Source organism: Crocodylus porosus, unplaced genomic scaffold (assembly GCF_001723895.1).
Source record: "Crocodylus porosus isolate Cpor-Errol unplaced genomic scaffold, CroPor_comp1, whole genome shotgun sequence".
Taxonomy (NCBI): Eukaryota; Metazoa; Chordata; order Crocodylia; family Crocodylidae; genus Crocodylus; species Crocodylus porosus.
This window is the reverse complement of record NW_017728950.1, coordinates 23,852,754-23,862,469: the sequence shown is the minus strand read 5'-3', so window position 1 is coordinate 23,862,469 and position 9,716 is coordinate 23,852,754. Positions and strand designations below refer to the sequence as shown.

Here is a 9,716-nt window from a genome sequence, read left to right as displayed (position 1 = left end):
CCACCAGCCTGTACTGGTGTATGGGATTGTTCTATCCTAAACGCCGGACTTTGCACTTGTTCTTGATGAACCTCATAAGATTTATTTTAGCCCAGTCCTCCAGTTTGTCTAGGTCACTCTGAATCCTAGCCCTCCACCCCGGCATATCCACCACACCCCCCAGCTTAGTGTCATCCTTAAATTTGCTGAGCGTGCAAACCATCCCATCTTCCAGATTAGTTAACAAAGTTATTGAACAAAACTGGTCCCAGGACTGACTCCTGGGGCACTCTGTTCCTATCCACCTTGCAGTCCATTCATCCAACCCATACTTCCTCAACTTGCTTGCAGGTATGTTGTGGGAGACCCATATCAAAAGCCTTGCTAGAGTCAAGGTATGTTATGTCCACTGCTTTCCCCACATCCACAGAGCCAGTTATCTCATCATAGAAGGCAATCAGGTTGGTTACGCATGTTTTGTGCTTGGTGAATCCATGCTGACTATTCCTAATCACCTTCTCCTCCAGGTGCTTAGAAATGGCTTCTTTGAAGACCTGCTTCATGATTTTTCTGGGGACTGAGGTGAAGTTGAGTGATCTGTAGCTCCCTGGATCCTCTTCCTTCTTCCCTTTCTTGAAGGTGGTCACTGTATTTGCCCTTTTCCAGTTGTCAGGGACCTCCCCTGATTGCCACAAGTTTTCAAAGATAATAGCCAATGGCTCTGCAATCACGTCAGCTATCTCCCTCAGCACACTCGGATGCACTGCATCTGGCGCCACGGGTTTGTACGTGTCCAGCTTTTCTAAATAGTCCCTAACCTGTTCTTTCACCACTGAGGGCTGCTCCCCTTCTCCCCAAACTGTGTTGCCTGGTGCAGTATTTTAATGAAGTGACTGACTGATCTGGCACATACACAGAGGAGAGAAATTTTGGGCTTACCGTTACCTGCAGACATCAGTTCCTTGGAATGCCTGCTGGTACACAAAAGCTGACAGCAGACTATAAAGTCTGTGGTGAATGGCAGACTTGCATAATGTTACACTGTGGTGTGTATTCTGTGGCAGCTTACAGGAACATGAAAGATCCATTGTTGTGAGTAGCATGACTATATGGTGGGGTAGGCACTTATTTGGGGCCACATAGGGAGTTTTCATGGGTTGTCATGGGCTGAGTCAGCACACCTTCGCCCCCCACCCCCATTGCAACGACTCGCCAAAACTCCTTATGTGGGATGGGGCCATGGGTGGGTAGGGAATGGTGTTCAGAAGCCAGACAGGCAGGTGAAGCCGGGATGGCGGGACATTGGGTGTCCCCCCTGCCTTGTGGGGAGCTGTGTGTGTGTGAGGGGGAGTGGGGAAAGAGGCTGCCTGGGTGCTGGGTCCTGGAAGCTGGCCAGGGATGAGGGGAACAAGGAGGGGGAAGGGGGCACATGCAGCAGAGCTTGCCTGAGTTGTGTGGTCTGCAGCTGCCCCTCATGGCACTCCTCATGGGACCAAGCCCTGCCCGGGACAGCCCATGCCAACTGGCCTGACCCTGGCCAACACTCATAGCTTCCAGCAGGGCTCCTCCTAGTGCACTTGGCTGCCTCACCTCTGCTGGCAGCTTTTCCTCCTGATCTTACTGTGCCACTCCTGGCCAGGAGGAATTTTCAGCTGAGCGACTCCTGCCCCAGCATTTGGGGCCTCTGGCTCCAGCTCCTGGCTGTCTTCCATCCACTTGGCTGCCCCTACTGTATGGGCTAGGAGTTCATCATGTATCCCCTTTTTAATAGGGCTGTGCAAAGCTTTGGTCGCTAATTCGATTAGGAGGGGATTCAGCCCAATTCGGCAGCCAAATCTCTGAATCCAAATCGAATCAGAGGACACTATAATCTCTCCAAATCGGAAGTCTCCAAATTGATTCGGAGAGATTGAGCGATTTGACCATAGATACAGCTTGATATGTTTTTTTTTCTACATGCCTTGAGGTGCCAGGCATGGCTCTTGATGAGGCGGACCCGGAAGTGGAGCAGAAGTACTTCCATTCCAATTCTGGGCACACCGCAGAGTGGTTTAACAAAGATAAGTGCCATGTGCTGCAGCTAGGGAGGAAGAATCATCAACACTCCTATAGCCTGGGAGGTACCATTCTAAGTAGCACAACTGTGGAAAGGGATCTTGGAGTCGTAGTTGACTCCAAAATGAACATGAGTCACCAGTGTGATGAGGTAATAAGTAAAGCTAATAGCACTCTTTCTTGCATAAGTAGGTGCATCACAAAGAGGTCTAGGGAGGTGATACTCCCCCTCTATGTGGCATTGGTCAGGCCACAGCTGGAGTACTGTGTCCAGTTTTGGGTGCTGCACTTCAGGAGGGATGTAGATAACTTGGAAAGGGTTCAGAGGAGGGCCACCTATCCAGTTAAAGGCCTACAGAAAAAACCCTATGAGGACCAATTGAAGGACTTGAATCTCTTCAGCCTCCACGAGAGAAGGCTGAGAGGTGATCTTGTAGTCTACAAACTCATCGTGGGGGGACAGCAGGAAATAGGGGATATGGTGTTTACCAAGGCACCCATCGGGGTAACTAGAAACAGTGGCCACAAACTGAAGGAGAGCAAATTTAGACTGGACATCAGGAAAAAATTCTTGACAGTGAGGGTTGCCAAAATATGGAATATGCTTCCAAGGGAGGTGGTGCTGTCCTCTTCCTTGGAGGTATTTAAGAGGAGATTGGACAAACACCTGGCTGGGGTCATCTGACCCCAGCACTCTTTCCTGCCCAGGGCAGGGGGTCGGACTTGATGATCTAATAGGTCTCTTCCAACCCTAAAACCTATGAACTCCCCCACCCCCTGGCTCAGCATCCAGTGCCTCCTGGGTCTGGGGGAGCACCGGCGTCCCCCCGCGGCTGATTGCTGAGCCAGTGGGGCCCGGGGAGGCCATGTGCGCTTGGTGATTGAGCTGGAAGTGGACCAGAAGTGGTTCTGGTCCACTTCCAGGTCTGCCGCCCAGCATGCGGGGGACCCCTCCCCCCATGCTCCTGTGGGACACTCCATCCGCCCCAGTATTGCAGGTTTCACAAGCTGCACCTGGTACCTTGAGGTACGTAGGAAAAACGTGAAACTGTCTATGGCCGAATCCCTGATTCTCTGAATTGTAATCAGATGTTCAGTTTCAGATTTGGCTGAATTGGAGCAGTGACCTGAATTGATGATCAAATCACTGTCTCCCGAATCAGGCCAAATCTGAATCGAATACTGCCCGCTTTGCCCATCCCTACTTTTTAATGAGTTGTCAAGTGATTCAGTGGATCCCTGCAGTCATGTGCTGTAGTTGAGGCATCCGTGGACTAACACAGCTTTCTGCATTGCTGAGGAGTCTGCAAAAGGTGTAATAAAATATAGGAAGAGTGGAGCTATGCAGGTGCACATTCCCAAAGGAAGCCAGAAGGAATTAAGATTCGACACACAAGATTTTGAGGCTGCTTTAGAAATGAAAAGTTCTAATTACCAAAAATCCAGTTTGACATTTCCACATGTTTGTGAGGAAAGTCTTCCCCTCAAAAGTCCTTTGCAGTGTAATGAACTCAGTCTGCACTCTCAGCTGGATGCAGTCTATTGGAATTAGACTGCAGAGCTGCAGCAGTCCAGTGGAGGGAGCCTGAGGAAGTCTGAGTAAGTTATGTTACAGTGTAAGTATGTTTTTCAGTCTGGGCTGCAATAGGTAGCTGCTCTCTTGTCCTGTCCACAGTCCCACAACAGACTTGCAAACTGTACATTTTACTCAGAATGCACCTTCACTAACTCTGTGTTACCTTTTCCATCACGCTGTCTCCTCAGTCTTCTGCAGCCTGGCTCCAATAGCTTCTCTAGCCCCCCAGCGTGCTTTGTAGTCTTTTAGCAGCCTCTGTTTTTGCAGCCTCTCTAGCCCTGTATTGCAGGCTTAGACATTTTCCTTGGCCAGACTGCAACTGACTTTTCTCTTTGTAACTGTTACAGTAGTCCTTTGTGGGGAGGGGAAAGAGGTCAAGCAGTGTGCCCATAGCTTAAAGAGCTACCTCTCAGGGTTGCTCTACATCATAATAAAGTGGAAATGAGACCTACTCTGTGTGTGTACATACCAGATATATAATATTTTATTTATATAAAATAAACAATCAGGAAACTTAAAATAATGTTCTACAATGCCAGCTTTTCCCACAGGGAATTTCTGGCTACCCTTTACCTTTTACTCTTACACTTCTGCACCTTCAGTACCGTGATTGTTTTTACATCCTTCACACCACTATCTAGGTTCTTGCGTCTAAACCTCTGTTTACCCCCTGTGTTCAGTATATGCATTGACATACTACACCTGTAACAGCAAGTCACAGATATTTATTTTGAAACAGCTGCCATAATATCTTCCCCCTTACCTTCCTTGTATATATCAAAGACGTGTGCCTTTCCTGCACTGTGTTGATACAGTCCTGAGATCACTATATTTTTATATCCTAATCTCTCTACAAACAGTCTGAATCTTCCACCACTCTTTGTTCAGTTGTAAGCCTGAGTCCAATCTACTTTTAACTGGGTTCATCTATACATGCGCTTTACTACACAGTAGACAAATTGGCTCTGCAGTAAAGTGTCGCCATGTAAGTGTGTGGTGGTATTAGGGTGCAGTAAACTAACAAACTCTGCCATAAAATAGTACTGCTGTATCTTATGGCAAAGTATTTAACTGCACTGAAATACATGTGTAGACACTGACTAAACTGTGCCCAGTTAGCCTAGCCAGTTGCGGCCCGTTCCACCTCAGCTTGAATTGCTGCTGTCTTGGGCACACGTGTAGATGCTGCGCCCAGGAGCAGCTTACTCTGGCCTGAACTGCTCCAGAGTTTATTGCTTTGCATGTGTAGATTCATCCACTCCCAATTCTAAAGACCTCTATAACTATCTTACTCTGCCATCCAGTGCAAGCCTGAGGTCTGAAATGCTATATGCATCTCTCCATCTTGTTTGTAGGTTGAGTAGCAGACCAGAATAGTTCATTTTTTTAGGTTATTGGGGGGAGTTGTGGTGGGAGTAGAGTGGCTGTAATTGTACTCCATTTTACACATGATGGGCAATGGAAGAACTTAAAAATTTGAAAAATGTAATTCTGCATCCCAGTTGTTGGCAAGGTAGTTAAATCTGAATGTCTAGATTTACATTTTTCTTTTGAAAATGTCACATTTTAACTTTTCGCTTCCTACCTTTCAAATTTTTTTTGAATACTTTTCTTCCCTCTCAGTTGTCTTCATGATTCTTGTCTGGCAGTAAATTGTATGTACACAATTCAGTCATTTTTCATATGACTAAAACATGATGTCACGCTTTTTTCCCTTGCAGCTCACTCTAGCGGATCAAAACTAGGACTGAGTTATTCTTAGATCCTGAAGTTAGCTTTGCCACTGCCTTTCTTTGTGATCGTAAGAAAGCCACTTAATCTTTCTATGGCTCAGTTTCCTTAGTTGTAAAGCAGAGACAGTAATCCTTGTCTGTTTTTCCTGAAGTGCTTTGAGTTATGTATGGATGAAAAATATCCCATATACCAAAATAATAGTACAACATAAAAGTTCATCAATAGTTCCAGTCTCACAACAAAGAAATTATTAGTAGCTTGCCATGCAGTGTTGTAAATCTCCTTCAGCGCAACAGTGCTAGTGGAGCTTTTGGCTTTAAAGGAGGATTTTCATCTAAAACTTTACCCAAAAAAGGGAGGGCAAGGAGGCATGAAATTTACTAGAAAAATTCACAGAATTCAGAGAATAGTGGTGGGGATAGGAAAACTATTATTCTGATTTGAGAGGGAAAAACTTTTAAAAATCTTAATGTCTATTTTTTCAAATTTAATTGAATAGCTTTTTTTTTTTTTTCAATGAACTAATCAGTTGATCATTAACACATTGAATCATATGTTTAAATATTCCTCTAAAGCTGGAAAATTCAACCTATCTCCACCTGTGACTCCAAAGTTGGACACTGTTGCTTTCTGTGACTTGCAATATTTTCAGCTGCTTGTTTGTAATATGTGACTGAATATATGTCTAGAATTGCAGTGGATGGGCAACAGAAAGTTTGTTGGTTTTGTGGGCAGGATTGTGTGGTTTCATCTGCCTGTCTTGTCCAGTTATTTTTATTATATTTAAGCAGTATATTCATTAAAGTTTTGTGGGCAGCAAAAGATTGGGAGTCTAGGCAGGAAGAGAAATGATCCTTTTTTTTTTTTTTTTGGCCCTGGTTTTACTTTTGAATGTTAATGATTTCTATAAAGGACAGTGCCTTTTTAAAGAAAATATTTTGCCCGTGAACTCAGCAATCAGCATAAAGACTTATTTTGGAGATGCTGCCCCAAAATTGAAAAATGATCCTCTAAAGCAGTGGTCTCCAAAGTGGAGTGCGCAAGACGATCCATTGGGGTGCAGGAAGAAAATATTAGAACTTCTATTTCTATAAATATACGTATATTGGGGGTGCGTGCTCAAAAATTTTGTGCTGATAGGGGTGTGTGATCAAAAAAGTTTGGAGACCACTGCTCTAAAGTACCGTTTCTCAAAGTGTGGGTTGCCACCCAAAAGTGGGTCACAAGAATATATGAAAGAGTTGTGAACAAACTTAAAAAATGGATCCACAAACTTTAAGCATGGATTCGCTTTTGAAGGAGAAAATCACAGGAAAATGTAGCTTTTCCCTTGCAGGCAGGCAGAGTTCCAGCCTGCAAGTTGCTGCTTGGGGCCTCCCATGCCCCACACTCTGGGGGACTGAGAGTCAAGACTGGTCGCTGTGGTTTACAAATGGGTTCTGGTACAAAAAAGGTTGAGAACCACGGCTCTAAACAGCAGATATCAAAGTCATATCCAAGCTGTTAAGGTAGAAGAAATTTTCTGTGGATGAGCTATGTGCTTTTCCAGTTCTCTAGGAATAAAAAAAATGATTAATTTCCCACAGTTTTGACATCTGATCATTTGGATTTTGAGGAGATGTAACAGTGTAGCTAACAGACTTATGTTTTGGCTGTTTTGTATAAAATGACCCAGGATTGTCTGACGATGATAAATTTGAGTTTTCTTTTTTTCTTCCAGTTGCCTTGCTTCACCAACATATTTTTTCTCTGTACTTTCATTAGATTAGAAAATTGATATCATACTGCTTTTGCTGTAGTTCTGGCTTTACTTGCAAGGGATATGTTTTATCATATACATATTTTTAAAATAATCTTTAGCAAAATTCCCATGCTAATCAAGCCAGACAAGCTAATTATAATGGAAAGATAATAACCCAGAATAAAGTTTCATAAATTGTAAAACATAGATGATTTATGGTTTGCGGAGCTGTTGGTGGTATATGGAGAACTATTTTATCATTGCTGTTGGGTCTTTTCCTTGTTTCCAACTACTGCCATGTATGTCCAGGCCCTTCACAGTGAAGCGTAGAAGGTAGGCTGAGGAAAAAGGAGGAGGGCTAATTTAGCTGCTTCTGCTTAGCTTATGTTTTATATATGGGTAGGAAATACCTGCCCTCTGGTAATAAAGTCATGGGGAGACCAACGGTGGTATGGCCACTAGCAAGAGAGGATGTTCAGAAAATAAGGGAACATGGTGCACATGTATGTCTGCCCACACCGAGGAGCAGGCGGCTTGGAAACTGTCTGGGAGAAAATAGAACCAAGCGGCAGGGTATTGTGCTTCGTGTGCGAGAGAAATGCAGGGAAAGAGGAATAGACTTAGTGAAATGGCTGACAAAAAGTAAACACAAACTCCCTAAGAAAGGACAGTGCTTGTCTGACAGAAAATAATGCATAATTTCCTAAACTTAACTTTAATTTATGTCCTGTCCATATCTCAAAGCCACATAGGGCTCTAATTCTGCACCATCAAATGGAGACTATTAGGGCTGTGTTTCAATTCGGTTTCAGAATCAGCCATTTTGGAGGACAGTGATTTGTTTTGGTGTTTCAGATCCCTGTCCTTTTTCATTTTGGCTGAATCTGTTTCAGAGATTTGGGTCTATCGAATGTCCTCTGAACCTGTTTCAAACCGGCTGCAAGCTTTGCACAGTCCTACTGCCCAACTGGGTGGGACTGGGGGCTTGGGGCCCCAGTGGGCAGCAGGATGGGGTAGTGGGTGGCTTGTCCGGGGGAAGGGGAGGGCTGTTGCCTTCCATGCAGGCAAGGAGACCCCCACATGGATCTCTGCCCCACAATCCAGCCTGACAAGGATCAGGGAAACAGCACAGAGCTGCGAGCAAGCCTGCCGGTCGCTGCCGCGCAACTTGGCTCCACGGGTAGCAGAGATCTGTGCTGGGGGTCTCCTCAGCACCATTGTCCGCCCTGCACTGCCCTGGCGACGTGAGGCTTCTCGGGACGGGCAGCGGAGGTGAAGAGGTCCTGGCACAGATCTCTGTTCCCTGCAGAGCCAGATCATATGACCAGCACTGCCCTGCTGCGCAATCTGGCTCTGCAGGGAGCGGAGATCCACACCAGGGTCTCCTTGCCACTGCTGCCTGTCCCATGCAGCCCCAGGTCGCTGGGGTACTGCGGGGTGGGCAGCATGGGGCAGGCAGTGGTGGCTAGGAGACCCCCAGCACAGATCTCTGCTCCCTGTGGAGTAGTTGCATGGCAGGGCATCAGCGTACAGCTGTTCCCCTGCAGGCCCAGCTCTGAAACTCCAAAATTTTCCAAAACGTTTCCGAAACGTTTTGGATGCCTCATTTTGTTTCAGAGCCTTCCGTTTCAATTCTGAATCGGTGTTTCAGGCGCCAAAATGGCCCAAAACACCTCTGAAATGAAATGGCTGCTGAAATTTTGCACAGACCTAGAAACCATGTCGTTGACTGAGTTTAGAGTCCTGCCCTACAGTCTATTGTCTTATTTTTCTACCTTAACTTCTATTTACAGCTCCTCCCAAGTCAGCATTTCTGTTAATAGAATTCACGTGCTATTTATCCCACTCCAGATTAACAAAGATGTTTAACAAGACTTTACCTAATGCCAACCAGTTCTTGTGTTGCCACATTAAAATTCTTTTCACAGCCTGATACAATGAGTTTCCATTTATAAACACTCTGCTTACAGAACTTCAGTGAGCTTTCCATTTGCAATCCTGTTCAAAGGCCAAGTTCATTTGAAAGAATCACCAGAAAATTTTTGAGACGGTGTCAGAGTCCTCACTAAAAAGCTAAATATGTTTGATCAAGTGTGCTCATTGTCCATTACGTTCATTATTTTCTTCAAAGATGTTATTAGTAGGGTGCACCAACAGAGATTTTTGAGGCCAATACTGATAGCTGATTTTTTAAGGAGGCATATTGGCCATTACCAATCTGATTTCCAATACCAGCCCAGCTGTGTGGAGCTGGTAAGTCTATTGTGGTGGAAGCTGAGGGGGGAGGGAAGGGGCTTAGAGCAGATCAAGGCCCCTGTGGTGAGGGAGGAGTGGAACAGGGGCTGGGGTAAGCACTGCCCAGCTGGGTCAGGACAGAGCTGTGGCTCATCTGGGAGTGGTGGCTCCCGCCACTGCACGCTGCTCGCCTGGGACCCGCTCATCCGATGGCTTCTGCTGCTTATCTGGGAGGGCACGCAGGGGGGGAGAAGGGACCCCCAGGTCTGCACGTGGCGGGCTGGGAAGAGCCCTGCACAACCCCAGCCACCCCACCTCATGCAGATCCAGGGGCACCCCCTCCCATACCTTCCTGGACAAGCAGTGTACAGCAGCTAGAGCTGCGCTCCCCCCCCC

The 9,716-nt window shown here is 45.9% G+C and overlaps 1 protein-coding gene across 1 annotated transcript in view; it reads left to right on the top strand.

The window, feature by feature from the left end:
* Positions 1–9,316: 9,316 nt before the first annotated feature.
* The window catches only part of KCMF1 (potassium channel modulatory factor 1), a gene marked incomplete at its 5' end in the record, with an annotated part of 45,472 nt that continues 45,072 nt past the window's right edge, over positions 9,317–9,716 (top strand). The window contains one exon of the mRNA XM_019555176.1: positions 9,317–9,338. Within this exon, the coding sequence (XP_019410721.1) occupies positions 9,317–9,338 (22 nt within the window). The remainder of the gene's footprint in view (positions 9,339–9,716) is intronic.